We start from the raw sequence: 16,143 nt of genomic DNA on the forward strand, positions 1-16,143 counted from the left end.
TTCTCCAAATTCCTACTTCCTACTACAGCCAATAGACCAGATACTCATTTTACTAAGGCTTAACTGGAAAAAAATATTCTAATTGATTTGATCACAAAACATCCATACAGCCTGTGTTTTTAGTCGCTCTTAGGGTTAGGACACACCAACAGCAAGAAACAGAGCAAACAGAGTGTTGACAGATTCAGGATTTTCATGTCTCATCTCAATTTATTAATTATTTGTCTAAGAGTAAAAAAAGAAAAATGCAATCCAGTTTACTACTGTCTGGTTGAGTCTAACTTCAATGCTCTAATTTGTTTTGTGATGAATGAACTTATGTACAACATGTGTCATGGAGCATCACAGTCATTTTTTAATGCATCTCCTGTCACACATCTGTACTCACTGCTCTGCTGAACTTGGCCCTCACAAGTCTGAAAAGGCTGGTATTGGTGGTGGGGGTAGGTTGCAGAAAGGATCAATGGTGTGTTAAAGGACAATGATCGACATGAGTTACTGTGCAGCTGAAACATTTGGTTTTGAGGTAATATGAATCTGCAAGTCCAAGTGTGAAGCTATATAATGTGGGAAAACAACACTTTGAACCCTGAGGAAATGGTGGACTCAGCAGTCACAGCATTTCCAACAATGCTGAGTTCAGTTAATTTGAATGAAACTGATCCAGTTACATCACTGGTCAGTGGATTACAGTAAAGAATAAAGCAGCAATATGTAAATGTACAGAAGATGATTAGAGCCAGAAAATGAGCTCTGAATCTTAAAAATGAAATAAAATAAAAATCTGAGATTGAAGTTTTTCTCCAAATGTCAAATATTCATAACTTTTTTTTTTAAAAGGCAGTAATCCTCTTCTGTAAACGTTGATGCAGAACAGAAGCAACTTTTCTGATTGAATGGCAATGTGAAAGGAATCTTGCGTCACAACATGTGCAGTGATTTGCTTTGCTTCATTTCCCGTTGTATCATTAGAAAAGACAAAGTACTTAAAGTAAGATGTTAATTGGATAATTATAATTCCTGTGCATCCCTCAGCCATGAGAGTTGAGGCGTTACATTGGTTTTATAAACAAGTCTGGTCCCAATGTGGGCTTTGTAATATTTCTCACAAAAATAAATAAAGTGTTGAATTTGTAGCAAATACGAATCAGTGTAAAGTGAAAACTGGCTATTGGAACTTTTTTACTCTTGTATGTGTAATTCTGCTCCATTATTGAGGAGATGGCTCTAATGTGCTACTGTACATGTGAAACATTGCTCTCCTTTCTTGGGTGGGTGGGCTGGTCATTTGAATCATGGGTGACATTCAAAAGGGATGGGTGCTCATTTTTGTATGGTGGAGAGACAAACATGCTATAATTGAAAGTTTTCTCAAGTGTTTTTTATTCCGATGTCTCTGTATCCTTTAATGTATCTTGATAAGGAAAAGAAATAAAGAATTTTTTTTTCTTTGTGGTCAGATGAGAGGTTTTTCTTGACTGTTGGCCAGACTGCTGCCCCAGAGAAAATGCAAGTCCCATCTATTAGTAATATTTAAAAGCGAATACTTAATTAAATCTTTTACAACTGCTTTAAACAAATTTGTTTATTGATGCCATGAAGTCTCAGTGAGGTATAAATAAAGAATGTGCTTGGGTCTAAGAGAGGTTCTGTTTGCCCCGCAATAAGAAGTTTGAAATTGAAACCTTACCAGAAAAGTGTATTTTGATGGCAGAACTCAGTGTGTGAGGAGAGAACTGTTATGAGTACGTCATGGAGAATGGTGAGATTGATGTGCTAATCTAATTGTTTCTGATGAGCACTGCCTCAGACTTATGAGCTTTCAGCTACTGGTGTGGACACAGTGAAACCTGACAGACACTGAAGAATTTCCGACATTTGTGACAGTGCTGCACGCATTAAGTTTTGTAACAGAATTTGCAACATTGATATTTATCCATGTCAGTTAAAAAGGCATCACCCCTTTCTTTGATCCATCACAATATTAATGTTGTGGAAATGCTGCAACAATGGCTCAGGAATGGTTTGAGGAACAATAACCAGTTCAAGGTGTTGACTTGGCTCTACCATTCCTTGCCTCTCAAGGACGCCACTTGAAAACTTCAGGACTTCATGGATCTACTGTTTAACCCTTGGTCCAGATACCACAACTCACCTTCAAGGGTCTGGGGGAGGACTCAGTGGGTCAGGGCTGTTTTGGTGGCATGTGGTCATCATGACACATCTGTATATTTTTCAAATCTTACTGATCAAGTCCAGGATCCTTACAGAGCTCCTCTTAATAGCTAATACAGTGTAGGAACTATATGAATTGTGAGTGGATATCTGGCCTGTTAGGTAGAATTCAGTCACATTTTGGTTACTTAAAACCTGCAGCACTCAGAGCCAGAAGAGTTGAACCAAATCTGAATCCATTGCAAGTGGACTGGTTTAAATTTGCTGTTTTTAAAATTTATAAAACCAAAAATTTGAACTTGAAGACTAACAGGGACCCTTCAGATATTTCCTAAGATATTAATGTGTGCTCTTTACAGATTTGATTGAGGATCTACATTTATTCTTATTTCTGTATTTCTTTTCATATCAAACCCCTTAAGTGTTTTAGGATAAGATGGTCCTTTGTGAGTCCCTCAGTGGGGACAACACGGATGAGAGCTTGGTCCTCATCCTCCTCTCTCCCATCACGTCCAGTGAGTCAAGAGAACATCCTGTTTGTAAGTTTGTTAAATCTTTCGTTGCTGCTGCCCCAGCAGACGCCTCCAGCTGAGAAAGCGGCTGCCACCACGGTGTCCCATTCACCTGGCTTTTCCTGTAAACTGCAGAAGCGCGATGAGGCCAGTCCACGTCGTTATTAAGGTGAATTCTTCGGTACTCTCAATTTCTATCCCCTGGATATTCACCAGTGTTTGGAATATTGGGCCCACCTGCGAAAATCCACCACCATCTCCTTTGTTTTCCCCGTTGTGATCTGGAGGTGGTTCTGCAGAAAACAGTCCACAAAATCAGCATCGATCCTCTACTCCCGGTTGTCCCCCTCCGTAATGAGGCAGACAATGGCATAGTCCTCAGAGAGCTTTTGAGTTAAGGGAGAATCTGCAGTGCAAAAGGGGAAGAACAACAGAGCCGGTACCGTTCCCTTGGGGGTAGCTCCCACTGCACTGCCCTCAGTTCCTCTCCTCAGAAGAAGTGAAAGCGGGGGTGCTGGCATAAAACAAGTCTAATGCTCTATTGTCTCTGGTGCAGCATGTAATGTACTGGACGAATGAAGACAGACAGGCATGACTGAAGTCCCCAGAAACGAGAGGGTCTGTGTGTGCTGTGTCTGCAGTCAGCGTCAGCAGAAGGGGAACGTAGGTGGCTGTCTCCATAAACATGCGTGACTTCTCGTTAGCTAACTGCTAACAGTTCAATGTCCTTGTTGCAGAGTGTTTCTTTAACAGTGATGTGCCCAGAGATACGTTCTGTAATTTCTCTCACCACTCTCCCTTGTGCTGTCCGCCCCGAACCAAATCGTTGTCAGTATGACTTCCCTATAGTCAGCGCCGACAATCATCTTGTTAGGAAGAGATCTTACATTTCCCATTATGATGGAAAGGAGATCAAGTCACGGCTCCCCCGTTTCCTCCTCCTCAGGTCGAGGTCCGGGCAGCTGCTGCAAAGAATAGTACCTAGATGCGTATTGGGTTTGGAAGACAGTAAAGACAGAATAAAGAAGAACAGAAAGGAGGTCACCGGTGAGCTGCTGTAAAAGGCTGCCAATGGTGCGCGGTTGCCAGGCAACAGCTGGACCACCATCATGTCCCGTCATGTGTTAGAGGCCAGAGAAAAAGATCAGCTTCAGAGATCCAGAGATCCGAAGCTAAATGTATTCGTATGAACGCTATCTGCACTGCTGAACATCCATTCAAATGCTTTCTCTATACTATGGAGCACAATGGCATGTGATTGTTCTTTTCTAAGCTGAGTTCACAATGAGACTGTTGCAAGTATGGAGGGATGATGTTTTACAGCTGCTTTCTTTTTCGCCGTGTTTATCTTTATTATCATCGGTTATATTGTCATTGTCTGTATGTTAAATGAATGGCGGTGGGGAAACATGGCTCAGTCACAGCTGCTCACCTGATTGGTCGTCTCCCTGCTGACGTAGGAGCAGGTCGAGCGCACCTGTAGCCAGTTGACTTGAAGGCGCTTTAAAAGTGAGTGCGGACGGTGGAGCGACGCTTGGGACTGTTCCAAGCGCGGCTCCGCGGCGAAGTCCGGTACGAAGTTAACGCAAACGCCTCCTCGGCTGGCTGAGTGTGTCTGTGCCATGGTTCGAGGTGAGTGCACGTTTCTCGCTGGACGTGGCTAACCAGTCCCCTCAACTACTAGAAATTTGAGCGTTCCCTGGCTTAATGTGCCCCTATATTAATTACACTTCTTTAGCTCTCAGACTGTCTAGAAATCAACTCGACTGAAACATCAAATCTGCCTCGGATTGTATTGAAGTCTGTGGGAAACAATGGCGGCGGCAGGGGGACGCTAGGTGGTGCTGTAGCTTCTCTATAATAGAATAGCACCGGGGGGCGAGTGTGTCCCAAAATTCGAAGCACCTCCTCCTGAGTGTTGGGCAGCCCCATAGCATCTGCAACAGAAAATCTCTAGAGCTGTCACTAGTGGTATTTTTTTTTCTCCCTTCCCCTTTCAGTGAAAGTTTTCTTGATTGCATTTATGGTACCATACAGCAGGGTAAGCATTATAGTATGGCTGCAGTCTGTCTGACAGTACCAGTGTATATAGAGCAGGTCAGTTCCAGCCCTTCTCCTTCAAACATGGTTTCAGATTGTCTCAAAACCTGTTATGGTCAAACTGGCATCCTCAAAACAGCCACAAACCAATGGTGTCACTTGCTCACAACTGTTTCACACATGACCCACCTAAAAAGCTCAATGCTTGCACTCAACAATAATGATGCCCAATAATACCACAAGTTTTTACATTTGTTAGGACTCTGATTCAGGACTAAATTAAAACTCATGCCTGGCTCAGTCCTGTAACTCTAACAGCTATCAATTCTGACTGTCTCAAACTTAATTCACTGTCCTTCACATGAAGGTCTCTGTGATGGGACTAAAGTTAAAATTTTGATAATGTTAACCTTCTGGTTCAATTATGCTTTTCTATTCACTGAACTTGCCTTTTCAAGTGAGTTGATAACTTTTGTGGAAATTTAGAGGGGTTTTTTTTTCTTTTTTTTCTCCCCCCTTTGGTGCAATAGGCTGCCATATATTGTGGTTATTGGCAGATAGTATTTCACATGCTTGTCTTCCCCCCCTTCCAGACCAGCAGTGATGACTTGTTCTTGCCTTCCTGCCAAGATAAGGAGCTGGTGGACAACCTGCTGTCCAGTGACAAGATGTCTGGAGAGGGTAGTGCTGGAGGCCTCTCCCTGGCCAAAGCTCTCCTGCCCCTGGTAGAGTCCCCCTCCCCTCCTCTTATTCACTGGATCTGTTCAACCCGCTACAAGACGGAGCTCTGTACCACTTACTCAGCTACTGGGTTCTGTAAGTATGCAGAGCGCTGCCAGTTTGCCCACGGCCTCCATGAGCTCCATGTTCCTTTCCGGCATCCAAAGTACAAAACAGAGTTGTGTCGTAGCTACCACGCAACTGGCTACTGTTACTATGGCAGCCGCTGCCTGTTTGTCCACAACCCCACTGAGCAGCGCCCCACTCTACGCCGCCGTAGGAACGTCCCCTGCCGCACCTTTCGCTCTTTTGGTGTTTGTCCCTTTGGCACGCGCTGTAACTTTCTGCATGTCGAGGGCAGTGATGGCAGCGACAGTCTACAGCCTCAACATGTTGGTGAGGAAAAGACTCAGCCAGCTGTTGACCAACTGCAACCACACTCCAAAGAGTGGAAGCCTCGGGGAGCTCTGTGCCGTACCTTCAGCTCATTTGGCTTCTGCCTGTACGGCACACGCTGCCGCTTTCAGCACAGCCTCCAAAGAAAGCTCAGGGGTTCTGAGGACAGTCAAGGAGGATCCCGCCACCTTCTGGGAAGTTCAGGGCTACCATCCCCCACCTCCCCCTTCACCTCAGCGTCATCAAACTCTTCAACTTCCTCCTCTCCTCTGTCCACGCCACCTGCAGAGGCTATGGCCAACAATGCCTTCACCTTCTCCAGCCAGCATCTGAGTGACCTACTGCTGCCTCTGGCCCTCCACCTGCAGCAGCTAGAGAGCAACAAGGCCCAGGAGATCTGGGACAACAGAGCAGTCTGAAGACACGGGCCTAGGTGGCTACAGCATCAGCACTAAAAATCACAGCTTAAATTTTATTTATATATTTTTTCTTTTTTTCTTTTTTTTTTAACTGCAGTTTTACTGGGTGTCTGTCAGCAGCTCAAGCAGGCCTTGACATGTTCAGTTGTAGATCAGACAGCCTCTAGTTCTGGACCTGCCAATCCCTTCTGGTTCAGCTATGATTGTGTGTGGCTTTTTTTTTTAATTTGTATATACTCTATTAATAAACTTAGCAAAGATGTCTGAACTCAGCATCATGAATAAACAATTTTAATCCAACACTGTAAATGTACTCTTTTACGCTACTGCTCAAACAGGATGATGTGCCGTAATGCCAGAAAAATGGGAGTAAAGGTGTGAAACTGACGCGTCATTAATGAGGTCTGACGATAGTTCGGTGGTCCAGACCTGAAGCCCATCAAACATTGGATGAACACAGCGCATCTGCTCATTATGTGCTGAAGTAGCGACACCGGTGGACGAGCACTCCTAACCCTAGGCAAGGTTGGCTGGCTTTCATAGCGTCAAAGGCATTAAAACTAAACGTCGGACGCCGCTCATCCTGTGCAGGCGGACCGCTGTACCGCTCGGTACCAATCACCGGTGTCTTCCGCCTGGCGCGTCATCGCTAGCCATGTTGGAATGTCAACATGGAGCTGTGGCCTCGTTAGGTTTGTGGGAGTTGACTGGCGTTTTTGAGAATTTCATGAAGTCTCTCTGAAAATTTTTGCATACCTGTATTTTATTTGCAACATGCTGTTGCGGAATGGGCACACGTAACCTCCCGGTGGTACTTTGCTTTTGAAAAGCTTGTTTACTCGGGTTAGCGAACATGCTAACTTTGCACCGTATGTGGAGAAGCAGTTCGGTCGAAATCTCAATCTGACTGCACTGCGTTGGGTCATCAGTCGTTCTAACTGAAAGGTACGTTCTGAATTTGAGTACTAAAGCCGACCATCCTGTTTTCTCTGCACTTAAACAGCTGTTAGCTTAGCATGTCGGATAGCTAGCCGCAGCCGGTAATGGCTCGGGCCTTACTGGTTCACTTGCATCTAAACGGTCCCACACACTGAGCAGGGGAGTTCTCTTTGCGTGGTAAGTTCGCTTCACTTTTACGCGTCTGTTCTGGGCGAGAGGGAATGCTGGCAGTGCCAGGCCATCTCCGGCACAGCAGAAACACCAAGACAAGATATTGAAATGAGAGATTCAGCTGATCACAGTTGAGCAGTCTGGTCTTGGGGAGAAGTCATATTAACGTTAGGGGCTTTTCCCAGTCAGCTTCCCGCGGTCTCTCTCAGAATGGCGGACCGGGAGGAGCGCCGCTTCGCCGAGATCTCCCGGGAGTCTGTCAAATTCATGGCCGAGAGTACAGGCGTGGAGCTTGGCGACGATGTGGCAGGTCTGCTGGCCGAGGACGTTTGTTATCGGCTTAGGGAAGCGACACAGGTCAGAGCTGCCTCGCCTGTTTGTCATGTGTATCGAGGTGCATTCATGTTGACGTTAACAGCGTTTTTATTGTGCCCCTGGGACCGCAGAGCAGCTCTCAGTTCATGAGGCACGCCAAGAGGAGGAAGCTTACTGTGGAGGACTTCAACAGAGCTCTGCACTGGAGCAACGTGGAGGTGAGACGGGTCATGTTCTCCGTTCACAGCTGTCCTCCAGTCAGCAGCAAATGACAAAACATTTACATGCTGCAGTTGTTGCTGTCGCTGCCTTCAGCATTTTTCTTGTGTGTGTGCTTGCCAGGCCATCTGTGGCTATGGGGCCCAGGATACACTGCCTTTCCGTTCAGCGAAGGAAGGAGAGCTGTTCTTCATTGAGGATAGGGACATCAACCTGGTTGAGTTGGCTCTGGCCACTAACATCCCTAAAGGCTGTGCTGAGACCATGGTGCGAGGTATGAGCACTCTTACAAACTAATGACTCAAGCATAATTGGTGTAGGTGAAAATCAATGTTGGATTCAGAAGGTGTCTGTTCCTTAGTTATTTCACCTTTTCTTTTCACATTAGTGAATGTGTCATATATGGATGGGAAAGGCAATCTGGAGCCTCAGGGGACTGGTAAGACTTTTATTTATATCTAGGCTGAAAGTTCAAGTCAATATTGGATACAACATTGGAAGAGAAAGCAGATAAACATTGTAACCAGAACAGTGAACTGTTCCGTTCCTTTAATGGCTTTTTTTCTGAGTGTGTAAGTGTTGCTGAGGTTATTTTGAACTCCCCCAGTACCATCTGCAGTGCAGTCTCTGTCAGATGACCTGTTGAAGTACTACCAGCAGATCACACGGGCCATCCTGGGAGAGGACCCCCACCTCATGAAGGTAAACAGCTGCTTAACACAGCCACGCACCTCCAGTGTCTAAAAAGTGTGTTACTCTAATGTTTGTCTCTGTATTTCAGGTAGCTCTGCTGGACCTCCAGTCCAATGCCAAGATAGCTGCCCTGCTGCCTTATTTTGTCTATGTCATCAGTGGGGTGAGTGTTAAAGATGCATCAGTAAAATATCTAATACCATTAAAATTGATGAATATCAGTTGATAGGAAGTACTGTCAGCCAATTGTATTTGTGGGGAATTGTGAGGTCTGCCTGGTGCTGGTTGCTGACACTGGACCAATATCAAATCTAGTTCTGCTGATTCTTATTACTTAACCAAATCAGGATATTTGTGCTGTAACCTGCTTGTTCCTGAGTACATAGGCTTTATTGCATCACACTGATATTATGTCCTCAGTGAATTACACTAAAAGTAATGCAAAAGAATTCATACATGTTTGTTTGTTTGTTTGTTTTTTTTTTAGAATTAAACTGATTTTTGTAGCTGCATTCATGTCCACTGACTGTAAAAACTAAAATCCTGTAATGTGAATTTCTGCTAGTGTGTTTCTTAGTTTCTCGCTGTGTTGATCATGTGGGCATGTTTCTCCAGGTGAAGTCAGTAAGCCATGATCTGGAGCAGCTCAACAGGCTCCTCCACATGGTCAAGAGCCTGGTCCAGAACCCCTACCTGTACTTGGGCTCATATATCCGCAGCCTGGTCTCCAGCGTCATGTACTGCATCTTGGAGCCACTTGCTGCCTCCATCAACCCGCTCAACGATCACTGGACCCTTAGGGACTATGCTGCCCTGCTGCTTAGCCACATCTTCTGGTGAGCAGATGGAATTCCTCAGTACACAAGATTTGGTTAGAGCATTAATACCTCATGTGCAGGGCTTAGTCACTTTAGTAATTTAGAGTCACCATTTAACCCATACAGGCATATCTTTGGAGGGTGGGAAGAAACCAGAGTACCTGGAGCAAATCCTCTCTCTCTGTACAGAAAGGCTTCAGGCCCGGGAACTAAACCCACAACCTTATTGTGGGGGATCTGTGCTAACCACTATATCACCATGCTACCCATTTTATATTTTATTTCAAACTAATTATTAAATCAGTGATGAAAATAATCTTAATTGCTTGATCTAATCTGCTTGAACAGACTCAGCATGTCACCAGTGTTTTTCTTAATTTGTTGTGGGTCTGACCAAGACTTTATGGACTTAATTATATGACAGGTCTTAAAGCAACAAATCCATTAGACACAGAAATGCAGCATTAACATAAGTCTGATGCTTCTCTTCACCTGTCTGTCTTCCATCCAGGACTCACGGTGACCTGGTGAGTGGTCTCTACCATCAGATCCTGGTGTCGCTACAGAAGGTTCTGTCTGACCCAGTAAGGCCGCTTTGCTCCCACTATGGAGCTGTGGTTGGACTTCATGCTCTGGGATGGAAAGTAGGTTCACTGCCTTCAGCTGTAAAAATGTTATACAGTTCTTTTTACACACACACCATTTGAGATGCAGACAAAATGTAGGGTGACCAGAGAATAAAATTGCAAGGGTGGCCAAAATATTGCGGGGACTGGCTGAATTTGCTAGTTTATTGTTGCAATTGTGATATTAATGTTTGGGGGGACTGGTTATATTAAAACAGTGAAAATCAACAGTGTTGAAGAATGATTGAGCAACTGGTGTGTTTCATGTTTCCCAATATAATTAATAGCTGTTTCAGTGGCTTGGAGAGCTTGGCATGCTGCAAATCAGAAAACATCCATTTAAGTTACTTTTTGGGTCAGATTTTGCCTTGGTTGCCACGGGGCAGGAAAGCAAGAGAGGGACACAGGGTGACAGGAGGAGCAACATCCTGTGTCCCTCTAGGTTCAAGACTGAGCTCTACAGTACATACTTTACCAGTTGAAGCATCGAGGGGCCCCATCAGAAAAGATCTTCATCAATTTGGCAACACATTCTTGTGCAACAAAGATGTGGCCTTTTTGTAGCCATCGTAGACCACAAAACTAAAATAAAAATGAGACTACCTAGTCTCATGAAGATTTTTACTTTGTCACCAGCTGTTCCCTTACTTGCTTTTATGTCACAGTGTGACTGCTGTTGCCTTGGTAACCTTCAGTACAAGTAACATTTTTTCAGGAAAGCTTGGCCTTTGGTTTTAACAGCTATGTTGCTAGCTGTTAACTTGAGATGAACTCAAGTACTTGGAATACAGTGTCACCTTCAGGCTCGCTCTGTGGTTTTTGATGGCATGTTTTCACTGCTGGTGTAATGATTCCAGGGATATTTTGGTCATTACTGATCCACCTGTTGGAGTATTTGTTTTCTGGGGAAAGGATATACCTTAAGGAGCCTCTGAAGAGACTGACCCCACTGCTATGACATATTTAGTTTTCAGATGCAGCCCCTGAAGCTTCACACCCCGAATTGGGACTCATCTGTTGTTCAACATTTTATGCCTTTTGAAATTTAAGTGCATTGCAGTCAGGTCCTCTGTTCAATTTATTATGTGATTTCCTCTTCAGTTGTAGAGTGTTGAGCTCTAAGGCCAGCCTATATTGCGTAATTTTCTACGAATTTCAGCCAAATTCAATGTAAAATATTTAGTATCTCTTTAGTATCAACACAACTGGTTGTATCTGATGCCTTAATGTCACTGCTGTAAATGGTTTTTGTGTATTGTGTGATCTGTCTGGGACCACTTCCTCAATGTTTGACTCCACTTCATCATGTTTTCTGCTCTGTGTTCAAAGGTTATCAAATTTGACATGTGTGTTTTGTCCTTCCCAGGCAGTTGAGCGAGTTCTGTTTCCACACCTTCCTGCCTACTGGGCCAACCTGCAAGCGGTGTTGGATGACTACTCTGTGTCCAATGCTCAGGTCAAAGCAGATGGACATAAGGTGTATGGAGCCATCCTGGTCAGTACTGCGGAACTATATCAGCCTCAGTTGTTGGTTTGATTGGTTTATTTTTTTCACTTTTTATTACTGATGTTTCTCCAGTAAAACTGTCACAGTCAGATAAAGTTAAAAACAATATTTAAAGCTCTTTTTCCTTTATTCCCATGATCACAGCTCACAGCAATGACAATGAACCATCTAGTATCTCAAAAATATTGGGTGAATGTCCATTCATACAGTATAAATATGTATCACTTAGCCCAGTTCAATACACACAGCCAGAATAATGATGATGACGACTGTTAACTGCACAGTTGTCCAGATGATTATCATCAAGACCCTCCACATACAGGGTAAGCCTCTGATGCTTGACTGAAAGCTCTAGTTAGACATATTCATAGAAAGTTAAGGATACCTATTAGACCCAGTACCAACGAGCTTCTTTAAAGAGATTTTTTACTTATTTGGTTAAAGTCTCCAATGACATTCTAATGGCCTCAGACAATGGATCAGCCTCCATACTTCTCCTTCTAGATCTCAGTGCTGCATTCGACACCATAGATCATAATATTTTACTACAGAGACTGGAACATGAAATTGGGATTAAAGGAACTGCACTAAGGTGGTTCAAATCCTACTTATCAGATAGACATCAGTTTGTTCATGTAAACAACAGCTCCTCCTCATGTACTGTAGTCAATTATGGAGTTCCACAGGGTTCATTACTTGGACCAATCCTCTTTACGCTTTATCTGCTTCCTCTAGGCAACATTATCAGGAAACACAGCATCCTGCAGGTGGTGACTCATCACCATCCCACTTTCCTGCAACGCCTGCTGGTCCCATATCTTCATGAATTCCATACTAAAGCATCATCTCCATGAGCTTCATGCAGCATCATATTCTTGCCTACAGCCCCTCCCCCCCACCTCCCCCATGTCTCTCTCACTCTCTCAACCCAACCAGTCGAGGCAGATGGCCCCCCCCCCTGAGCCTGGTTCTGCCTCTTAAAGGAAGTTTTTCCTTGCCACTGTCGCCAAGTGTTTGCTAATCGGGGGATCTGTTGGGTCTCCTTAAATAAATTTATAAAGAGTTTGGTCTAGACCTGCTCTATATGTAAAGCGCCTTGATGTAACTTTATGATTTGGCGCTATACAAATAAATCTGATTTGATTTGAAAACATGAACAAGGAAAAGGGGTGATTGCAATTCATGAAGGATGATGCTTGAGGAAAAAAAAAATCATCTCACTGACTGTAACCATATGACATGACATTGGTTCTCTCTGTTTGGCAGGTAGCAGTAGAGCGTTTGCTGAAGATGAAGGCTCTGTCTCTGTCTCAGCAATCAGATGGGGGTTCCAGTGGTCAGACTGGCTTTGCAGGTGGCTCTATATGTTACAGAGTTAGCTCCCCCGGCCTCAGTCCCCCTCCAGAGCCTCTGTCTGAGGCCACCTTGGGAATTGCCAGCCACCTCCAGGCAGGCGGAGCTGGATGTCCCTTAGAGGAGTGGACCCCAGTTCCCCTCCCTGCCATGTACTGTGAGCTCTACTCTTTCTTTGGAGACAGCCTTGCTGTCAGGTTTAGTACTGGGCCAGGGTTCAGCAGCTATTCTGCCCTCAAGTCATCCCAGCTCAGTGATGCCAGGAAGGAGCCTCCTGGTCCTACCTCCAACCCAGACACCACACGCAAGATGCCACAGCTAACTGCCAACCTCAACATCAGCCCCAGGCATGATGGGAGTCCTCGGACTGACCCGACCCCGCCCAGCCTGGCGGCAACAGGATCAGGACGGTAAGCAGCAACCAAATTGACACCAAATTATTGGTTTGGGTATTCAACTGAATGTCTTTGACTTTCGTCTCCTCCATCAGGTCCCTGACCCGCTCCTGCTCCTCCTCTTCCTCTGTGCAGCGCTCCCGATCTTCATCACGTTCAGGGCAGCGCTCAGCAGGGCTGTCCCGTGACGTTTTCCCCAAAGCTCGCTTCACTTCCTCTCAGACTGGACCTCCAGCTTTCTCTTTTCTAATTGGGGGCAGGCAAATGGGCCTCCGCTGCCAAGGCCGCCGTCCCTTTCAGACCAACTTTGCCCCAACTCCTCCTCTCTCAGCTGTCCCCCCACGTGCCTATGCCCACAAACTGCCTGTCATTGGCCGGGTGGGCAAACCAGTACGCCGTTGGGCATGTTCTCATTACTCCCTTCACTTGCCCTTGTAGAGAGAAGGACCTCAGACTGCAGTGTTATTAGCTAATGCGGAGAGTTTAACCAGTATCTTAATTATTTGAGTCTCAGTCGCTATAGAGCATCAATGTTGAAGGTCTGTTTTTGTCATTAAATGTTTTTTTTTTTTTTTTCCTATCTCTTTGGCTGTTTTGCCCATAAACCTGTTTATTCTTCCCTTAAACTTTTTCAGCCCCTGTGGTTTTGACTCAAAATTGTTTCATTTTAGACCGTCATGTTGCCAAGCTCAGGTGTTTGTCATTGTGCAGATGCCTCTCGGATCAGTGTAGGAACTGTCTGATTGTGTGAGTGATGTTGGTGATGACTTTTCACTATTAATTATTGATCTGTTTTTTTTTTGTTTGTTTGTTTTTTTTTTTTTTTTTATCAATAACTGGCCAAACTGTTCACACTGAACAGAAGCTGGAACCTTCATTAAAGCTGTTGTTTAGCAGCTCGCTTTCCTTTTCATTGACATTTCCATCAATGGTGAATGAATATGATGAGTCTGAGGCAGATCCCTGTCAAGACATGAGCCTCGGGTACCCACTTCAAACACGAGAAAAGTGTGCATATTGAGTTTCAGTGGTGATCGAGGACATTTTGATTATCTGTGAATATAGTGTTGGAACGTGTTGAACATTTAATCCTAATGGGATTTCAACAAAGGTTATGTAAAGTTTTTCCTGCTGAAGATAGCTCTGGTCTTAAGCCTCATACTTTTTTTATTTGCCACTTACATACAGACAATGTTATACATTTTAATTGTTTGAAAATTAAAACTTGTTGGTACAACTCATCCTACAGATGCTGGATCTGGGGAATTTTAAGCCAGTACCATGAAGTGGTGGTTGTTCTTCAAACCGTTCCTGAACAGTTGTCGCAGTGAGACAGGTAGCATTATCCAGCTGCTCCTCCTGTCTGTTGTTCAGTAGTTTTCCTTCTTTGAACCACTTCTGGTAGGACCCTCCTGTCCACTGCAGACCACGAACACCCACAGAGCTGCAGTATGACCTTTTTTCCTTCTTCAACATCAGGCGTAAATTCAGGATTTTTGGTTGTTTCATAGCATATCCTACCAACATGTTCAGTTGTAACCAGATATTGTTATTCACTTTATCTGTCAGTGGTCATGATGGTATAACTGATTGCTGTACAGTCATTGCCAAAAATACTCTCACCCTTAGACTTCTGTCATCATGAAATCTGATGACTATCAAAGAACGTTGGGGCACAGTGTTAAGCCCAGTGTCTGAGAGGTGGCTTTCCATCAGAGGTCATAGGTCTTTCAGCAGGACAGGGACCTAAAGCATCCTTCAAAAAGCACTCAGAGATGGTTATAAAGAAAGCACTAGTGAATCCTGAAATGGCCAGAAATGAATCCAGACTTGAATCTCATTGAAAATCTGTGGACAGATCTAAAAACAGTTGGATGAAATTGTCTTTCAAAGCTGAAACACTTTGAGCAGTTTGCAAAAGAAAAGTGGTCAAAAACTCCAGTAGAGAAGTGTAAGAAACAATGTCGGCCCAGTGATAGACTGGCAACCTCTTCAGGCTACAGGTTAGACTCATTGTTCCAACATGTGACAACAGTTGATTTGCTAACATATGCACTTCCCAAACACGGTACTGAACCTCTTATCATGACCTTCAAGGACCTGACCAAAGATAATGTGACTTTTCAAATCAAGTCAAATCTAGTCTCTTTATAAAATTATTTAAAGAGACCCAACAGATCCCCGATGAGCCAGCACTTGGTGACAGTGGCAGAAGAGGCAGAAGCCGGGGCAGAACATGGCAGGAACATGTTGCTGCATGAAGTTCATGGAGATGATGCTGTAGTACAGAATTCATGAAGATATGACAGCAGCAGGTGTTTCAGGAACATGGGAGGGTGATGAGTCACCACCTGCAGGATGAGGACAGGGAGAGAGAGGAGAGGAACTGGGAGAGACAGAGGCTTTGGCAGAACATGGTTAGTCAATGCAGTACACAAGAACTGGGAGAAACAGGGATTTAGGAGAAGTGTGGTTATTGTCAGCACCTGCAGGGGGGAGGGAGGGGGAGAGAGAGAGAGAGAAGCTCAGTCCTTCCCCCAGCAGTCTAGGCCTACAGCAGCATATCTAAAGAGTAGAGGACTTTAACTTTTTAACTCTCAGCTCTGTCATACAGGAAAGTTTTAAGCCTGGTCTTGAAAATTACTAAAGAGTCCGCCCCCCGGACCGATGCTGGAAGTTGGTTCCATAGAAGAGGAGCCTGATAACTGAACGATCTGCCTCCAGATTTACTCTTGGAGACTCTAGGAACCACAAGTAAACCTCCATCTAGAGAGCGGAGTGACCTGCTAGGACAGTAAGGAACTATGAGCTCTCTGAGATATGATGGAGCTTGGCCATTAAGAGC

The 16,143-nt window shown here is 44.5% G+C and overlaps 2 protein-coding genes across 5 annotated transcripts; both read left to right on the plus strand.

The window, feature by feature from the left end:
• Window positions 1-5,296: 5,296 nt before the first annotated feature.
• On the plus strand, window positions 5,297-6,262 carry LOC115059310 (mRNA decay activator protein ZFP36L2-like). Its single transcript, XM_029526966.1, has one exon. The coding sequence runs from the start codon at window positions 5,297-5,299 to the stop codon at window positions 6,260-6,262; it is 966 nt and encodes a 321-aa protein (XP_029382826.1).
• A 605-nt stretch (window positions 6,263-6,867) lies between these two features.
• Window positions 6,868-14,194, plus strand: LOC115058914 (TAF6-like RNA polymerase II p300/CBP-associated factor-associated factor 65 kDa subunit 6L). Of its 4 annotated transcripts, none has more exons than XM_029526471.1 (12): window positions 6,868-7,207; window positions 7,562-7,729; window positions 7,824-7,905; window positions 8,030-8,180; window positions 8,295-8,345; window positions 8,514-8,608; window positions 8,688-8,762; window positions 9,215-9,435; window positions 9,929-10,061; window positions 11,410-11,538; window positions 12,817-13,313; window positions 13,394-14,194. In XM_029526471.1, exons 2-12 carry the CDS (start codon window positions 7,674-7,676, stop codon window positions 13,734-13,736), a joined length of 1,833 nt encoding a protein of 610 aa, XP_029382331.1. In that variant the 5' UTR covers window positions 6,868-7,207; window positions 7,562-7,673; the 3' UTR covers window positions 13,737-14,194. The 4 variants fall into 4 exon arrangements, with proteins under 4 accessions (XP_029382331.1, XP_029382330.1, XP_029382329.1 ...); XM_029526470.1 differs by having other exon boundaries at window positions 6,869-7,207; window positions 7,558-7,729; XM_029526469.1 differs by having other exon boundaries at window positions 6,869-7,207; window positions 7,819-7,905.
• Window positions 14,195-16,143: the final 1,949 nt, after the last annotated feature.

Source organism: Echeneis naucrates, chromosome 18 (assembly GCF_900963305.1).
Source record: "Echeneis naucrates chromosome 18, fEcheNa1.1, whole genome shotgun sequence".
In the NCBI taxonomy this organism is placed as follows: Eukaryota; Metazoa; Chordata; class Actinopteri; order Carangiformes; family Echeneidae; genus Echeneis; species Echeneis naucrates.

What these genes read in the sequence shown, in the direction of transcription:
- LOC115058914 (XM_029526469.1), top strand. Translation starts at nt 7,583, where the DNA reads ATGGCGGACCGGGAGGAGCGCCGCTTCGCCGAGATCTCCCGGGAGTCT. An exon ending in TTGTCTATGTCATCAGTGGG is followed by an intron (nt 8,763 to 9,214) that starts GTGAGTGTTAAA and finishes ATGTTTCTCCAG; the next exon opens with GTGAAGTCAGTAAGCCATGA. An exon ending in CTGCTTAGCCACATCTTCTG is followed by an intron (nt 9,436 to 9,928) that starts GTGAGCAGATGG and finishes TCTTCCATCCAG; the next exon opens with GACTCACGGTGACCTGGTGA.
- LOC115059310 (XM_029526966.1), top strand. Translation starts at nt 5,297, where the DNA reads ATGCTTGTCTTCCCCCCCTTCCAGACCAGCAGTGATGACTTGTTCTTG.